This window comes from Podarcis melisellensis, assembly GCF_964234715.1.
Source record: "Podarcis melisellensis genome assembly, contig: HAP1_SCAFFOLD_393, whole genome shotgun sequence".
NCBI lineage: Eukaryota > Metazoa > Chordata > Lepidosauria > Squamata > Lacertidae > Podarcis > Podarcis melisellensis.
Window position 1 is genome coordinate 5,226 of NW_028112830.1, and position 19,149 is coordinate 24,374.

The following is a 19,149-nucleotide window of genomic DNA, read 5'->3' on the forward strand; positions in this document are numbered from 1 at the left end:
TTCTCTGAAGTCTTCTTTAGCAAAAGAGCCAAAGATATGAGAAGCAAGTCCACCAAGTATAAAGTCACCAGGCTGATAGAATTCATGGGGAATCCTGAGCGAATGATTGGTGGTGCAACGTGTGTTATGTTTGCACACCACATGTGGCAGAAAGGAGAGGATGGACACAATAATCAGCAGCATACTGAGGCAAATGTTCCTTCTAGTCACACACCTTTACTTCCATTGAGAACATGCCTGTTAGCTTCAGAACCAACCTCACTAGAATCTTTTCCCCTCACACAAATGCCATGTCATTCCACCAATCCACAGATTAAAAGACTGTCTTACAACTCTCCAGGTGAAAAGTGGAAATCCTGCCTCCTCCTCTGCCCTCCCCATTGTTTGAAATGGCAGGAAGGGATTCTTTAATACTTGTCTTTGACTAGTATTCAGTCGAAATCTATGAGGACCTTATCCAAAGGAGATTCAATGATGACAAGTGTGATAATTACCAATGAGATAATAACTAGGTGCTGTTATTGCTGGGAAGATAAGAAGAATGGAGAAAAACATGTTTTGTGTTGTTTCGTGAAAAGCCATCTCTGTCAATTCCTGAGACGACACACAAAGGGCACACAAAGTAAACCACAAAGAATATGAAAAGAACAGAACAGTGAGACTGTCTTTTTTCAAAGAAGGAATGCTTCATGTGACCATAGAATATGCATTATCTGTCCTCTAAACTTTCCTGCATGAACCTCCCATTTTTAGCTTACTGACTATTACACCAAAACAAACTAGGGGAAGGCAGGTTCGGTTTGAAAGTAGGAAGTTTTATACAGGGGCGTATCTACTATGAAATGAAGGGGTACTATGTGGCACCTGTAGCAGTGCCAATTTGTAGTTTCAGTACATGGATAATTCCTAGACTTTAATGGTCTGATATCTCAAAGAGGACACCGCTGACAACAAAAATGGTACAAACCAATTAATACAAATAACTGTATGATGGAGAGCATATGAATATTAACTATAGAGTAGTCTGAAAGAAAAGACTGGCAGTGGGATATACTACTATTTCCTCCTTATTAACTGCTGTTTGTCATTTAGATCAGGTCTTAACACAATGATGTAGCATTTGGGGGAAAAGATGAAACCTAATATCCCAGCACTGGAGGCCAAGATGGAGAAGATCTCCACAGCCACCATGTATTTCCCCTTGGTGCTCAGGTACACTGGAACAAAGGAGATCCAAACACTACAAAACAACAACATGCTGAAGGTGATGAATTTGGCCTCATTAAAGCTGTCAGGCAGTTTCCTGGCTAAAAATGCTACAACAAAACTGACAAAGGCAAGGAAGCCCATGTAGCCCAGGACACAGTAAAACATGACAACCGACCCTTCATTACAGTCCAGTATTATTTTGTCCATCACAGAGTGCGAGTCAGAATTGGGGAAAGGTGGAGACGTTCCTAACCACACAGCACAAATACCAATTTGGATAAGGGAACAAAAAAGCACAGTGGTGCTTGCCAGTCTTTTCCCCACCCATTTCCTCATTCTGGATCCTGGTTTGGTGGCCCCAAAGGCCAGAACCACAGTGATGGTTTTGGCCAACACACAAGAAACAGTCACTGTGAAAATGATACCAAAAGTCACTTGTCGAAGAAGGCAAGTCACTGTGCTCGGGGGGCTGATGAAGATGAAGGGGCAGAGAAAGCAGAGCAGAAGAGAGGTGAGCAGCATGTAAGTCAGATTCCGGTTGTTGGCCCTGACGAGTGGTGTGTTCTGATGTGTAATGAAAATGACTAGGACCAGTATTGTGAGCAGTGAGAAAAAGGCAGAGAGGAAAGCTAAGCTCATCCCCAAAGGTTCTTCAAACGTCAAGAAGCTTATTGTCTTCGGAATACACTGTGTTTGGTCTTTGTTTGGATAGTGACCTTCTGAGCATCCGACACAGTCATTCATGTCTGGGGGAAAACAAAGAATTGAATGTTAATCAAGTATATTTGAGGGCAGCTACTTGTGCAGTGGGACATGGGCTGTGGGTTAAACCACAGAGCCTAGGACTTGCCAATCAGAAGGTCGGCGGTTCGAATCCCCGCGACGGGGTGAGCTCCCGTTGCTCAGTCCTTGCTGCTGCCAACCTAGCAGTTCAAAAGCACGTCAAAGTGCAAGTGGATAAATAGGTACCGCTCTGGCGGGAAGGTAAACGGCGTTTCCGTGCGCTGCTCTGGTTCGCCAGAAGCGGCTTAGTCATGCTGGCCACATGACCCAGAAACTGTACGCCGGCTCCTTCGGCCAGTAAAGCGAGATGAGTGCCTCAACCCCAGAGTCAGCCACAACTGGACCTAATGGTCAGGGGTCCCTTTACCTTTAGCTTTACTTGTGCAGTAACTCAACTTGGATGTATGAGAGGTGTCCCTAGCCAAACACAGGAGTGGTTGGTGTGGGAGGTTGGTGCTCTGCAGGCCCCTCCTGACAGCAGAGTATTGCTGCTTCTTACTTTCATGAGCACTGAGAACATGTCCTGGAGGGGTGGTTGGATCAGGATGAGGGTGGGAGAGGTTTGAGGAGTTGCTAGCTGAAAGTGCCAAAGAGGGATCCAGTGAGCTGGGTCAGGGCCTCCTGAGCCATGTCTGTCTGAGGGGAATATCGCAGGTGAGGGGTCTGTATATGAGAGCTACTTATACTACAAGCAGTAAGGGACTCATCTATTAAGGATAAGGGTTTGATTTCGTGAAATGGGAATGTTTGCTTATGTTGAATTGTTGTTTGCGTGTTTTCCTTTAGCAGTAGCTCTCTCGTTTGATTGGCTGACTGTGAATCACATGAGAGAGGCATTCCATTCTGTTGTGACTACTATTCGAGTAACTGTCGTTTTTTCACGTGTGTGTGAGAGAGAGAGAGAGAGAGAGAGAGAGAGAGAGAGAGAGAGAGAGAGAGAGAGAGAGAGAGAGAGAGAGAGAGAGAGAGAGAGAGAGAAAGAGAGAATGACTGCTGAAAAGAGGATCCCAAGATGTTAATACAGAGAAACTTTTACTCACTATAAGGAACAATGTGAAATATGTATGAGATTGTAGATATGTTCTTCTCAGTTATATGATTATGAAAGTCAAACTGTTTTGAACATAAAGAGTCTCGACAGTGCGTATCATCAAAATTTATTCTATTTTTATAATATATACACAACCTGGCTGTATTAGAGTTGTTCCTCAGGAGTGAGCTGCATGGGAAGGCCGTGTCCTTGAGCTCCCTTCCTGACCGCAAGATCTCGGCTGCTTAGCTGGATGGTGAGGGGGCAGGGCAGGGCTGTGGGAGACCTGTGCTCTACAGGTGCATTGGCAGAGCAAATCTCCACTCCCCCCCCCCATCGCTGTCCAGGCAATCTAATGCTAGGGAACTTCTTGCCCATCATGCTTTTTAGGACAAATCACACCTAGGATGTTAGGAGTAGGGCAGTTAAAACTGTACTTTGCAAGCCCTGGTGATTAGTTGATGGTTGAGTCTCTTTCCAAGTGCTGTGTCCCTTTGCAAACCTGATCACTGGCTGATTGTGGTGAGGAACTGCACAGTTGAGAGCAAAAAAATACGAGGTGTATATAGTGCCTCATACCATTCTGAAATGAAATCTTGCCTTCAGGACATGGGGCGCAGTCATAGCAGCAGAATTTCTCCCCCTCCTTCTTCTTTCTGCTGGAACCAGGAGGGCATTTTTTGTTGCAAAGGGAGGGGGGCGGCACCTGCCAATTTGAATTAAGTATGAAAGCAGTTAAGTGCACAGAAAATGATTGGCTTTTGGAAAAGCTGAATTCCATTTTCTGGGCCAAGAGCAATTAAGTGAATCAGAGAAATGGCACACTGAATACTAAGAATATTTTGAATGCAAATGCATTTTACTGCAGACTAAGAGCCATAATGGCATCTGTTACTAATGTGACTAAATATGTCTTTATATCCCAGTTGAAGTTATGGCCATTTCAAGAAGAATCTTTTTTGAAAGGGAGAGATTAGATATGAATAGTAACTTTAATGACCAAATTGCTTGGAAAAATACATTTTTGCAAACTTACCAGAGTTTTAACCTGCAGTTAAAAGGAACAGTTTTAGATGACTAAGTGTAATTTAAGGAAGAAGCTGTACAATTTCTGATCCATTCATGTTTTAACATTATTATCCCTAACCAGCCAAGTGTTTTCTCCTGAGGTCGGCCTGTCTATCGGCAGGCCCAGCTCCCCTTGCCTGCTTTCTAAAGAGGTTTTCTGCAGGTTAGACTTAGATACCACTCAACTCATCACCAAATCTTTAAATAATTCTCTTTAGCACTGGAACAAAAGATAACGTCCCTATCTAGTTGATAGCTTCACTACATTTGTGCAAGCCTGCGTAAGAAGTAAGTGCAAAAGTACACAGGATCCAAACCCCAACTATGCCGCAATGACATTAATTTAGGACACTTCTAGGTTGTGATTTGCTGAAATATTCCCCACCTGGTCAAAACTCCTGTGCCACACCATTTTGTCTTCATTGATGGAAAACTCTTTTCCTGGTGGAGCATCTAAATTCATCCATCCAACCTTCATTCTGATGAAGGAGTTATTTGGGAAAGTGACCAAGTTGGTAATATCAAATCCAGTTTCTAATTCCTGATTCTCATTGAAAGACACTTCTTCTCCCGCACTGTTGTTAAATGAGATGCTCCTAAGAAATGGCTGGAGCTGCATTGAAATGGAACCAAAAGGACAATCGTTTAAAACTCTAATTTTATGCATTGTTTTTTAGATTACAATTGCCTCTAAACTGCGGTGTGTAGAATTTCATAAAATATAATAGCAATAATGGCCATTTCTTCACTTGTCTAGCACCTAGTGGTCACCCAGCCATGGAAAGCACCAAGAAACCAAAGGGTTCCTTGGATGTCAGTGAATGGAAGGGCAGACAAGCTATTGGATATAAGAAGGATCTTTTTATTATTTGGTAACTGAATCTAATAATTAATATGAAGTATAAAGCTAATGTGGGACGCGAGTGGCGCTGTAGTCTAAACCACAGAGCCTAGGACGTGCCGATCAGAAGGTCGGCGGTTTGAATCCCCGCAACAGGGTGAGCTCCCGTTACTCGGTCCCTGCTCCTGCCCACCTAGCAGTTCGAAAGCATGTCAAAGTGCAAGTAGATAAATAGGTACCACTCCGGTGGGAAGGTAAACGGCGTTTCCGTGCGCTGCTCTGGTTTCACCAGACGCGGCTTAGTCATGCTGGCCACATGACCTGGAAAAACTGTCTGCGTACAAATGTCAGCTCCCTCAGCCAGTAAAGTGAGATGAGCACCACAACCCCAGAGTCATTCGCGACTGGACTTAACTGTCAGGGGTCCTTTACCTTTTTATAAAGCTAATAATGTAGAATATAATAGCTAAATAACATATATAGTTTGTAGAATAACATCCCAGATAAGCAAAGTAGCTATGATTTACAGAACAAAGCTCAGCAATTCGCCTCTTCGGCTTCTGAAAAAGAGCTGTCCCACACAGATTCCTGATAAGGCCCGACATGTCCCACTGCTGCTGGGATCTCTGACAGCTGGCAACCTGACAGGACGGTTTCCTGATCAAGTCCAAAACACTGGTATCTTCCTGGGATGGTTCAAAGGTGAGATTGTCCCATCTTCTCCAACACAGCCCTTTCTACTCTTCTAGGGCTGTGGCGATGCCAAGACCAGCAGATATTCCCATCCTTCCTTATCTATGTGGCTGGCTCAGAGCAAGGTTACTATGGTACCTCTGGTTACGAACTTCCGTTCTTAAGCTGAAACCCTTCTTATCCCATTCTTATCCTTTCACTAATGAAAGAGGAGGAGCACAATTTCCATTCGCATCCTGGGGCAAAGTTCACAAGCAGGAGCAGCTACTTCTGGATTAGCAGAGTTCGTAACCTAAAGCATTCGTAACCAAAAGCATTCGTAACAGAGGTACCACTGTGCAACCACCTCCCACCTCTCACCATTCCTGTCTTTTACCCTGAATCTGTACATGGCATCGTGTAGACCAGGCAACATAATCTAAATAGCATATACTGTACAGCAGAACCAACATTTTCAGAACACCCTGGCAAATCTGGAACTATGCTTAGTGATCTGATAAAATTGGACTTAATTTGGACTTTAAAGTATTTAACTCATGTGCAACTACACATTCTTTTTAAAAATATTTTTATTAAGCAATTTCAACATAAATTATCATTCCATATAATCATATACATTATTTTTCCCCCTTTTTCCCACCGCCTTCCATCCCTCCCCCCCCCCCCAACCAGGGACTTCCCTCAGCTCCTCTGTCTGATTTCTCTGCACATATTATTCTCTGCATGTTATAAAATTATACATATCCTTGCCTTATAGATCTATCATGTTATCAACCAATAAATTTGTGTATGTTTATTCAAAACCTGCCAAGGGGTCCAGTTCATTTTCTTGTCTTTTTAGATAATTTGTAAAAAGTTCCCATTCTTCCTTAAAGTTGCATTTAGCCAACTCTGCATAGCTCATCAATTTTTCTTGCCTTTTCTTTCATTGGGATTTCCTCATTCTTCCATCCTTGTGCTATCAAGACTCTTGCCACTGTTGTAGCATACAGAAATAAAGTCTTTGTTTTTCTTGGCAGGTCTTGTCCTACAATCCCTAACAAAAAATCCTCCTGGGTTTGTTTTTTTTACAAATGTCATTTTAAACATTTTTTTTCAATTCATTGTATATCATTTCACTTTTTTTTTTTTGAACTTCTCTACATTCCCACAAAATATGTTAAAAAGTCCGTTCTTTTTCTTTACATTTCCAACATATGTTTGACCCGGTTTTATACATTTTTGATATCTGTACTGGTGTAATATACCATCTATACGTTATTTTCATATAATTTTCTTTCAAAAGAGAACAATCTGTAGATTTCAAATTTACTTTCCACAATTTTCCCCAGTCCTCAAATTGTATATTATGTGCTCTATCTTGTGCCCATTTGATCATGACCGATTTGACCTCCTCATCTTTTGTTTCCCATTCTAGCAAAACACTCTATTCTTTCTTCAGCAGCTTCAATGTGCAACTACACATCCTACCTGCCTATTTTACAGTTTGGTTATTCCTCTTTCAATTTTTGCCTGTTGTTAAAAATGTTGTTGTTAGAGGTATAGGTTGGTTGCTCAAGAGCAATCAGGCAATATGCTGAAATAGTCTGTTTTAAAGCTTTCTTACCTTTGGAAAGCAGAGCGCCTCTATTCCGTGTCTTGCTCATTCACTGGCAGAATCTGAGAGTGGGCGGTCCTTAAACCTTCCCCAGCAGAGTAGTTTCTTGACGCCCAGTCTGCGCCTCCCCTCTCTGCGCGGACGCCTACTGCACAAGGAAGGCGTGGGTAATGGAGGACCTCTCTCCTCCCCACTTTGCTCAGGCAAGGGGTCCTGGCACCGCCTCACCTCCTCCAAGCCCTGCATCTCCTCTCCACTAGAGACGTGGCTACCTTCTTCTGATGAGGAAGTGCTGCTTCCCACAATCTTTGGGGGCTCTCTGTAATCCATTCGGCTTTTCCCCTCTTGCCCCTGAGCCGATGGCAGTTCCCTGACAGTTTGTCTTTGCTTTATCAACAATATAAAATGAAATAATAATAAAAAGATATACAACAACAACAAAAGAGCCATTACCTGCCACGGCTGCAATTTCTGAAGCTGCGGTCTCCATCTTCTCACAATTCCTCTGTCTTTTGCCCTGGATCTGTACATGGCATCATGCAGAGCATGTGCCACAACATAAGCAGCATTGTAGATGCTGTAGCTGTGGCCAGTCATGCTCATCTCAAAGCCAGATGAGGGAAGGCTGTCCAGCTTCTCCTGTCCAGTGCAGGGTTCACTGAACTCAGTACTGGATTTGGAAAAGAAACAGTAGAATGTCTGCAGCCAGAACTGCTGAAGAAAACCATCTTCACCTGCCATGAAAGGATTTAAGGAGCGAAGAAGGGTCTTGAAACCTTGCACCTCCTTTGAGTGCACTGTGAAGCATATGGAGCCATGAAATGGTTGCATACTCTGGCTCGTTTGAAAGGCCACTGCTGAGAAATCCAGATGAGCACTCATAATCCATACCTTCTCCATAGATGTCACATTTTCTGCACCCCCGGCTGCTAGCCATAGTTGCAAAAAACAGAAGGACTTGGCTTCTCCATAGACAATGACAGCATTGGCTTTGCTTTTTGCAATATCATGATAGGCTTGGAGCCACTGGGGAATCGTGTCATAATACTCTTCAAAATATGAGCCTTTTGGAGTTCTCTCTGCAAAGGCCAAGCAAATGCCTCTCTGGAAAAGCACAGTTTGCAGGATTTCCATAAACTTCTCTCCACTCTCACTATCCAACGCAAACAACCCAACCCACGTCCATCCAAAGTGCAAAAGTAACTCAACAATCCCCGTATACTGATGGGCTTCATTGGGCACCATCCGGTAGAAGGGAGTGGATTGGCTTTGACCAGCATCCTCTGGGGCAAAGGAGCCATAAGTGAGCTAGAAGGAAACAGACATTTCCTATTAATGCAGTAGAAACATTGATAATGTGTGGATAGCAATGATAAAACAATTGTGCTTTGGACCCACTGTCTTAGGAAGCCCGTCAGGGAATGGGCAGATGAGAAGGAGTGGTACCCCAATAACATTCCAGAGAGAAGGAAGGGAGGAGAGTATGATGTAGTGGTTTGAGACGGGTCACACCCAAGAAGGAAAAAGGACCTGGGAAATAATAGGTGATGAAGATCCAGAGCAAGGTAGCAGTGAACAGAGACAGGAGTCAGATTTCTTAGAAACAGTACAGCAGCCAAGTGGCATTCTCTCTCAGCAGAGTTTCTCAGAGCCTCCTCCTTCCAGAAGGACCAGACATGCTCTGCAGAACCCAAAAGAGAATTGTTCTTAGCAGCCACCATAGGCAGCAGGAGGGGTCTGATTTCTAGGAAGCAATGGCTGGTTTGGTGGCAGCTCAAGAGTGTACTTTTATGTCTTCCTGTGAATTAAAGGAAAAGAATAGAAAAGCTCTCTCTGTGTCTCTGATTTAACTAGGTAGATAATCAGTGAGCTGTTGACGACAGCAGTGACAGCCCCAAAGTCTCCAGGTCAAATCAATTAAGGTAATGTACAAGCAACTGATGAGCAGCCTCCGTAATGCATCCTGGTTGGAGTCTACCTGAGGCCGGCAGACCAAGCTGTTCGCATACATAGACTAGGTGTGTACAACTGTATCTGCAAAATGTTCCATTCATACCCTGTGAAGAACATGCACACTTTGGGAAATGGATGAAGGCGGATGAAAGCTTTTACTGAATACAATCTGAAATTGTCAAGAGGGCTATTATGGAATGCAAAATTTTTCTCAACAAGACAGAGGAAAGAAGAATGAGGGGAAGTCACCATGTTTGACTCTTACCTGGGGAATCTTGTAGACACCTAAGATGGCTGCCATGCGGAGGGAAAACTCAAAGTCAAGTCCCCCAATGACAGCCATCAGATTTTTCTGTTTGTCGCACTGGTAGTTGGGTACAAATCTGTAGTGTGTAGAGACCAGCTCCAAAGTGGCCCAGTAGGTCATCCTTTCACTGAAGTAACTATCAAAGATGTGGAATCCTAATGTGACATTAGGTAATATATTGGAATTCTTGTTGATTTCCTTGACTGCAAACACCAAGGCCAGAATTTGCTGATAGTATTTTGGTACAACACTGCAATGAGAGTTGGACATCAAAGCGTTTTGCTGTGTACCATTTTTGGTCAATCTGTTTAAGGAAACCTAGGTTCCATGTCTTTCTGTGCTAGGGAGCAACAAGGCAGCTTACAGGCAGATTTAATTAAACCAATAAAGAATTTGGTTTAAATACACACACAGCAAAAACTGTATCGCACTGTTCACACAAGTGAAGCTCAAGTTCCACTAAGATGGCTAGATCCTAGTAAGCCAGGTGTCCTACAGCTTATATTTGTGAAGTTGCTACTTCCTGCCTAAGTGCAGAACTTTACATTTATCCCTATTCAAATTCATTTGTTAACCCAGTTCTCCAATCTGTTAAAGAAATCTTGAACCCTGAGGCAATGTCTTCTCGCCTTCTAGGTCATATTTGCTATCCTGTATTAAATGCTCCAATACATCTTGCTTTTTTCCATGCTCTGTGCCCTTGTTTAGAGACAACTGAAACCAGGGGTCATTCTCTCCAGCTGCGTCCTTCTTGTAGTTTGTTGCCCTTTGCAGGTTTCTGAAGCCCCACCTCATTCTCCCATGCATCAATGAAGTCCGGTACCAGGCAACCTTCTGTTGCCTGTAATGTTTTGACAGTTACTCTGTGTACCTTTTCTGTGAAGATTCTGTAAAACCCAATGGTAGAGCATCTGCTTAGCATACAGGTGGGGCAGGGGCACACCCCTGAGCTAGGTAGACAAATGCTCCATTCATACCCTCTGAAGAAGATGCAAAGGCTGGGAAATGGATGAAGGCAAATGAAAGTTTTTATTGAATACAATCTGAAATTGTCAAGAGGGCTATTATGGAATGCAGAACTTTTCTCAACAAGACAGAGGAAAGAAGAATGAGGGGAAGTCACCATGTTTGACTCTTACCTGGGGAATCTTGTAGACACCTAAGATGGCTGCCATGTGGAGGGAAATCTCAAAGTCAAGTCCACCAATGACTGCCATCAGATTTTTCTTTTTGTCACACTGGTAGTTGGGTACGAATTTGTAGTGTGTAGAGAGCAGCTCCAAAGTGGCCCAGTAGGTCATCCTTTCACTGAAGTAACTATCAAAGATGTGGAATCCTAATGTGACATTAGGTAATAGATTGGAATTCTTGTTGATTTCCTTGACTGCAAACACCAAGGCCAGAATTTGCTGATAGTATTTTGGTACAACACTGCAATGAGAGTTGGACATCAAAGCATTTTGCTGTGTACCATTTTTTGTCAATCTTTTTAAGGAAACTTAGGTTCCCTGTGTTTCTGTGCTAGGGAGCAACAAGGCAGCTTACAGGCAGATTTAATTAAACCAATAAAGAATTTGGTTTAAACACAGACACCAAAAACTGCATCACACCTTTGACTCAAGTGAAGCTCAAGTTCCACTAAGATGGCGAGATCCTAGTAAGCCAGGTGTCCGTCAGCTTTTATTTGTGAAGTTGGTACTTCCTTCCTAAGTGCAGAACCTTACATTTGTCCCTATTGAAATTCATTTTGTTAACCCAGTTCTCAAATCTGTTAAAGAAATCTTGAACTCCAAGGCAATGCCTACTCACTTTCTAGGTCATATTAGTCCTGTATTAAAAGCTCCAATTCATCTTGCTTGTTTCCTAAAAGGCTAGTGCCTTTTTGTAGAGAAACTAGGAGTCATTCCCTCCAGCTGCTTCCTTCTTGTAGCTTGCTGCCCTGTTGCAGGTTTCTGGAGCACCACCCCCGTTTTCCCATGCATCAATGAAGCTATTGCCCCCGGTACCAGGCAACCTTCTGTTGCCTATAATGTTTTGACAATTACTCTGTATACTTTTTCTTTAAAGGTTCTGTAAAACCCAATGCAGGAGCATCTGCTTAGGTGGGGCTGGGGCAGACCCCTGTCTGAAATCCTGGAGAGCCACTGCTACTCTGTGTAGACAGGCCTGAGCTAGGTAGATTAATGGTTCCTACTGGCTATTCACCCATTTCCTGTTGACATCAGAATGCTGGGCTCTCTAGATTATCACACCCATGTAACTGGTCGTGGTTATGGCTCATCCTCTCCATTAAGCCAGTGTGGTGTAGTGGTTAAGAGCGGTGGACTCATAATCTGGTGAACCAGGTTCGATTCTCCATTCCTCTACATGCAGCTGCTGGGTGACTTTAGGCTAGTCACACTTCTTTAAAGTCTCTCAGCCCCACTCACCTCACAGAGTGTTTGTTATGGGGGAGGAAAGGATAAGAGATTGTTAGCCGCTTTGAGACTCCTTAGGGTAGTGGTAAAGCAGGCTATCAAATTCAAACTCCTGTTCTTCAAATTCAGGTGGAGGGGAGGGTTAAGTCTAAGACTGATCCTATGTTGTGTAAGAGGAGGGGATATTTTGCACGCCTCGCTATAAGTAATAAATCCCCATAGCAAAAATAAATAGGAAGTATTTCTGAGCCCACATGCTAACTTAGGTATTAATATCACATGGGAATTGAAAAATTGAAATACTTACAATGGATTCAGAATCTGATGGATGGATGGCCATTGTTTCAAGGTTTCATAGTCAACAGAGGACAGGATGTGAGAAGCAAGTGCACCAATGATAAGCTCACCTGGCTTATAGTACTTGTGAGGGATATGGAGGTGACTGATGCTCCGATTGGCATTTGATAGATTCACCATTTGAGGCAGCAAGAAGATTAACAGCATCAACACTGCCATACTAGGAACAATGCACTTTCCTAGACTGAGATTTCCCTGTTTACATCTAATCAGCATTGGCATTAGAAACAGCAGCTTGCCTTAAATGGCACTCTACGAATGCACCAGCTAAATTCCCAAGACCTAGGATCCAACTCCAGGGGAAAGCTCACTAAACGAGTCGGCAGCACCTTAGCATTTGCTGGGGATGGCAGAGAGGATTTAATTCTTTTTAGACTGAATTCCTGGAAGTCTATGGCGGTCTAATCAGAAGCAGATTATTACCATGTAATTGATAATAACAGGGGAGAGAATAATGATCCCTTTGCCTCAGCTGGTCCATTGGAAGTAGCAGAGACAATGATCCACACAGAATAATCCCTCAGCAGCCTCCTTCAAGTGTTTTCAAGGCATTGTAATGAGGGGGGAGCAGGAACAAGCCTGTTGCCTCTTCCCCTCCATTTTATCCCTGCTGCCAGTTTCATCACCTACTGTGTTCTCAGAAGAGAGCATCTGCAGCTTTCTCTACTTACTGTACTTTCTTACACAATCCAGAACCCTAAAAGTTGTCAATCACTCAAGTGAGTCTGTGCAGGTAGAGAAATCTCCTTGCTGGGAATCAACATGGGCCTCTGACCTGCAGCAGTTAGGCCAACCAAGCCTCTCCATTGGGCTCATGGTCCAAACCACATTCACATGTCCATCAGCTGGTGTTATGTGAGGCCAGGCATGGGGCAGGTAAGCCCATGGGGGCAAGATGAATTCTAGCCACTAGTAGAGTTTGACTGGAAAGGAACAATTGTGAGCAGACTCTGAGTGACTTCAAGGCATGGCTGTGATGATGGACATACGGTCCTTTGGCGCTGTCTGCAGGCCTTTTTGGGGCCCCTATATATATTTACCTAAATAAACAGAGAATTGTAGATTTCAAAGGAACCCCCAAAGGTCATCAATCTCCTGGAATGCAGGGATCACAACTAAAGCATCCATGACAGGCTGGTTGGGTGACATGAGGAGGACGCAGCAGGAAGGTCACATGCCCATTACATTCTCCTGACGCCCTGCCAACCCCACGCTGCTTTGAGGGGCTGGGATGTGGGATCGGACCTGCAAATCAAAACAGGGCTGGCATGGGTGTTTCCCATGGAATTTCTGTCCTGGCTCTTCTTCAAGTACTTCTTCATACACGCAGAGAGCTGCATGTACAATTCTGAGTTCAGAATAGGTATATGTGGCATCTGTCACTCTCTCTGGGAAGAGGGATATTTTCCTCCTTTTCATTTTCTCCTCATAGCATAGGGATATTATCTCCTGATGCCACAGATGTGCCAAAGGGTTCTGTCCTGGACCTGTTCTTATACCAGACCAATCTCATTTCTTTTCTTTTTTATGGCATTACAAATGTGGTGGATCAGGAGAATGCTGTGGTCATAGTCTATTTTGAGTTCAGTCAGGCTTTTGACAAAGTCCACTATTATATTTTCATGAGGAGGCTGGTAAAATGTGTGCTGAACATGTGCAGAGGAGGGCAGCCAGGAAGATGATGGGTGGGAAATCAAGCCTTATGAGCAATGGTTGAGGGAGCTGGCTATGTTCAGCCTGGAAAAAGGAGACTGGGAGGAGATATGATACTCATCTTCAAATATCTCAAGGGCTGTCAGATGGAAGATGCAACAAGCTTGTCTCTTGCTACAGAGAGTAGGACCCAAACCAATGGATTCATAATACAAGAAAGGATGAAGGTGGAGTTTCTGTGCATCTCCACACTTTCTTCTGTGAAATTGGTGGCTTTTTGTGTCCACAAGAGTTCCTCAGTTTTCCAATTGTGCCCTTGGGCTCCCAAAGGTGGGGACCACATCTCGGGGGGAGGGGGGAGGGAGAACCATCTGATTTTTTAAATGCACATAGCAAGTTCAATAAACAATTAAAATGAAATTATATCAAGGAGTCAGCAGCAAAATCATTACCCATGTTCTGGGGTAACAGAAAAGAGTGACAACAGGATATTTTGCTATTTCTTCTTTATTAACTGCTGTTTGTCATTCAGATCAGGCCTCAATATGATAATGTAGCATTTGGGGAAAAAGATGGAACCTAGTAAACCAGCACTGGAGACCAAGATGGAGAAGATCTCCACAGCCACCATGTGTTTTCCCTTGGAGCTCAGGTAAACAGGAACAAAGGAGATCCAAACACTACAAAACAACAACATGCTGAAGGTGATGAATTTGGCCTCATTAAAGCTGTCAGGCAGTTTCCTGGCTAAAAATGCTACAACAAAACTGACAATGGCCAGGAAGCCCGTGTAACCTAAGACACAGTAAAACATGGCAGCTGACCCTTCATTACATTCCAGAATAATTTCTCCCCTCACAGAGTGCTTGTCAAAATGGGGGAATGGGGGAGAGGTTCCCAGCCACACAGTGCAAATACCAGCTTGGATAATAGTACAAGTCAACACAATGGCGCCTGCCAGTCTTTTCCCCACCCATTTCCTCATTCTGGAACCTGGTTTGGTGGCCATGAATGCCAGAACAACGGTAATGGTTTTGGCCAACACACAAGAAACAGTCACTGTGAAAACCACACCAAAAGCCATTTGTCGGACAAGGCAGGACACTCTGTCTGGTCGGCTGAGGAAGATGAGGGGGCAGAGAAAACAGAGAAGGAGAGACAGGAGGAGAACATAGGTCAGGTTCCGATTATTGGCCCTGACAATCGGTGTGTCCTTATGCTTCATAAAGATGGCGAGGGACAATATGGTGAGTAAAGAGGAGAATACGGAGCCAAACGCTAAGCTCATCCCAAGCGGTTCTTCCAAAGTCAAGAAGCTGATGAACTTTGGAATGCATTGTGTTTGGTTCCTGTTTGGATAGTGATCTTCTGAGCATCCGACACAGTCATTCATGTCTGAAAAGAAGAAAGGATTCCCTTTAAGGCTGCAACTTCTGAGTAGGTATACCTCCTCCTGCCAGTATGGGACTTACCAGTTGGATGTGGAAGAGACAATCTTTTTGAGACACAGGAGCGACTAGCATGGGGAGAAAGGGCTGTGGACCCCCCTCCCCCAGACAATGATCTCACAGTCGCTTGCCTGGACAGTAAGGAGGTGGGCCTGGACACCAGGAGGCCTGTCCTGCAGGTGCAATGCTGCAACTCATCTCCATCACCACCCAGGTAATCCAGTGATAGAAAACCTTTGGCCCATGGGGCCATCTTAGCAAGTTACACCTACCAGCCCTATATCTGATGTCATCTCTGATGTTAGGTGTAAAGCAAGTAACAGTGTGCTTTGTAAACCCCAACCATCATCTGATCATTCGGGCTTGCAAAGCACCTCTTTGAAAAGCTGGGCCTCGTTGCTGGGCCATCAGCTAGTTGCAATGAAGAGCTCCAAATCTGTGAACTTCAATCACCATGGAAATCAGAACTCCATCAATAGCAGCAACTGTGAAACCTTTCACACCGCCACAGACCCTTCACAGGAAATCTGAGTTATTGGGAAGCGACCTACTATCTCCTACCTTTCTGGTATGAAATCTTGCCTTCTGAACATGGAGCACAGTCATAGCAGCAGAATTTCTCCCCTTCCTTCTTTTTTCTCCTAGTACCAGAAGGGCAATTTTTGTTGCATTGAGAGAGGGGTGGCACCTGTGAATTTTAATTAACGATAAGGAAATGTTTAGCATAGGAGAAATAATGGACATTTGGAGAACCTGAATTCCATTTTCTGGGCTGCAAGGGATCAAGTGGATGGGAGAAATGGCCTGCTGAATATTAAGAGAAATTTGAAAGCAATGAGCTGTCAGCAGCCATTAATGGCATCTAATGAGGCAGAAGATGTTTTTGTGACTCTGAAAATGACGTTATGGCCATTTCAATGTGTTTTTAAAAAAATATAAATCAAAAGGACGGAGGGAGGGAGTTCACCTGAAGACTAATATTATTATTATTTGGAAAATTAATTTCTTATAAAACTCAAAAGGATTTAAAATAGAGTTGGAAGGATGTTTGACATCCTAAGCGATATAAATAAGCAGCTACTGTATACACTGTCCGGTTCCTTCTGTTTTTCCACCTGAAAAAGCACAAATATTGGGGACTGAGAACCCCAGACTAAATACACTGGGCCAAGAGACAATTGTTAAGACAACTTAAGCAGCCTCAAAAACAAGGATAGTGCTGGACTCTGCCAGACCTCTGCTACTATAACTTGAGAATTCCTAGCCTCCAAACCAGGCATTCTCTGCAGAAGTCTCCCTCGTCTGTCTCCAGGCTCAGCTCCCGTTTCTTTCTCCCCAAAGAAGCTGGTTGGAGATTAGGCTTAGGTCACACTCTGCTGGCCTAGAAATCTTTAAAGAATGTGCTAGACAGGGAAGTGGAAGACCAGGGTTCAAATCCCCACTTGGCCATGAAACTCATTGGGTGACCTTAGACCAGTCATTGCTGCTCTCAGTCTACACTCCCTTACAGGGTTGTTGGTTGTTAGGATAAAATGGGAAGTAAGCAAAGGAAAGGTGGACTAAAAATGCAATAAACAAACAAGCATATAATAATGAACTATGTCCTGCCCTGCTCCAGGGCATCAGAGCCCCACAACATTCATAGAGGTTTTCATAAACAACAAGTGAGGAAAAATACAGGATCCATGTCTCAGCTAGGCTTCCAAGTTGCAAGCATCACATTGAGGACACACTGGAGTTGCAATTTCCTGAAATCATGCCCCACCTGGTCAAAACTCCTGTGCCACACCATTTTGTCTTCATTGATGGAAAACTCTTTTCCTGGGGGAGCATCCAAATTCATCCATCCAACCTTCATTCTGATGAAGGAGTTATTTGGGAAAGTGACCAAGTTGGTAATATCGAATCCAGCTTCTAATTCCCTCTTCTCACTAAAAGACACTTCTTCTCCCGCACTGTTGTTAAATGAGACTCTCCTAAGAAATGGGTGGAGCTGCATCGAGATGGCAGGAAGAGGACAATTGTTTAAAACTCAAACTTATCTTAGGTTCAGCATCACCTTTTAATGTGCCATTGCCTCTTCCAAGGCAGTAGACAAGTTTTCATATGATCACAAAATAATAACAATAGCAATAATAACGGCAAATTTTGATCTATAGCAACCCAAAAGTCTAATGCTGGACACTTAGTACTGCTCACTCTGGAATATAGCTATAACAGAGATAATCACAAATAATTTGAGATTTTGACAAGGACTAGACACATTTTATATGATTTGGCATATACAGCACAACCAGCATTTTCAAAAACAACCCCCCACAAACCTGGCAAATCTGGAACTATGCTTGGTGATCTGATAAAATTGGACTTAATGTGGACTTTAAAGTCTTTAACTCACATGGAACTACACGTCCTACCTGCCTATTTTACAGTTTGGTTATTCTTCTTTCAATTTTTGACTGTTGTTAAAATTGTTGTCTTTGCTTTATCAACAATATAAAATGAAATAAAACTTAAAAGATATACAACAACAACAAAAGAGACATTACCAGCCAAGGCTGCAATTTCTGAAGCTGCGTTCTCCATCTTCTCACAGTTCCTCTGTCTTTTGCCCTGGATCTGAACATGGCATCATGTAGGGCATGTGCCACAACATAGACAGCATTGTAGATGCTGTAGCTGTGGCCAGTCATGCTCATCTCAAAGCCAGACGAGGGGAGGCTGTCCAGCTTCTCCTGTCCAGTGCAGGGTTCACTGAACTCAGTACTAGATTTGGAAAAGAAACAGTAGAATGTCTGCAGCCAGAACTGCTGAAGAAAACCATCTTCAGCCTCCATGAAAGGATTGAGGGAGCGAAGAAGGGTCTTGAATCCTTGCACCTCCTTTGAGTGCACTGTGAAGCATATGGAGCCATGAAATGGTTGCATACTCTGGCTCATTTGAAAGGCCACTGCTGAGAAATCCAGTTGAGCAGTCATAATCCATACCTTCTCCATAGATGTCATGTTTTCTGCACCCGCTGCCGCTAGCCATAGTTGCAAAAAACCCATGGACTTGGCTTCTCCATAGACAATGACAGCATTGGCTTTGCTTTCTGCAATAGCAAGATAGGCTTGGAGCCACTGGGGAATCATGTGATAATACTCTTCAAAATATGAGCCTTTTGGAGTTCTCTCTGAAAAGGCCAAGCAAATACCTCTCTGGAAAAGCTGAGGTTGCAGGATTTCCATAAATTTCTCTCCACTCTCACTACCCGCAGCAAGCAACCCAACCCACGTCCATCCAAAGTGCAGAAGTAACTCAACAATCCCAGTGTACTGATGGGCTTCATTGGGCACCATCCGGTAGAAGGGAGTGGATTGGCTTTGACCAGCATCCTCTGGGGCAAAGGAGCCATAAGTGAGCTGGAAGGAAATGAATACTTAATTCCCATTAATGCAGTAGAAACATTGATTATGTGTGGATAGCAATGACTAAACCATTGTGCTTTGGACCTGCTTAGTAAGCCCTTCATGGAATGGGCAGATAGGAGGAGTGGTGGAAAGCAGCACCCCAATATCTTCCAGAGAGAAGGAACTGGGAGGTATGGTGTGGTGGTTTGAGACGGGTCACACCTGAGAAGGAAAAAGGACCTGGGAAATAATAGGTGATGAAGAACCAGAGCAAGGTAGCAATGAACAAAGACAGGAGTCAGATTTCTTAGAAACAATACAGCAGCCAAGTGACATTCACTCTCAAGATAGTTTGTCAGAGCCCCCTCCTTCCACAAGGTCAAGACACGCTCTGCAGAAAC

At 43.7% G+C, this 19,149-nt stretch overlaps 2 protein-coding genes across 2 annotated transcripts; both read right to left on the reverse strand.

Annotated features, from left to right (window-relative positions):
* Positions 1–267: 267 nt before the first annotated feature.
* LOC309362475 (vomeronasal type-2 receptor 26-like) lies at positions 268–9,751 on the reverse strand (the record flags this gene model as incomplete). The annotated part of the gene is made up of 5 exons (XM_081931829.1): positions 268–1,955; positions 3,602–3,728; positions 4,476–4,703; positions 7,675–8,529; positions 9,440–9,751. 5 exons carry the CDS (start codon positions 9,749–9,751, stop codon positions 1,057–1,059), a joined length of 2,421 nt encoding a protein of 806 aa, XP_081787955.1. The 3' UTR covers positions 268–1,056.
* A 4,653-nt stretch (positions 9,752–14,404) lies between these two features.
* Positions 14,405–18,713, reverse strand: LOC309362476 (vomeronasal type-2 receptor 26-like; the record flags this gene model as incomplete). The annotated part of the gene is made up of 4 exons (XM_081931830.1): positions 17,906–18,713; positions 17,122–17,349; positions 15,918–16,044; positions 14,405–15,303 (listed from the first exon to the last, which is right to left on the reverse strand). Exons 1-4 carry the CDS (start codon positions 18,695–18,697, stop codon positions 14,405–14,407), a joined length of 2,046 nt encoding a protein of 681 aa, XP_081787956.1. The 5' UTR covers positions 18,698–18,713.
* Positions 18,714–19,149: the final 436 nt, after the last annotated feature.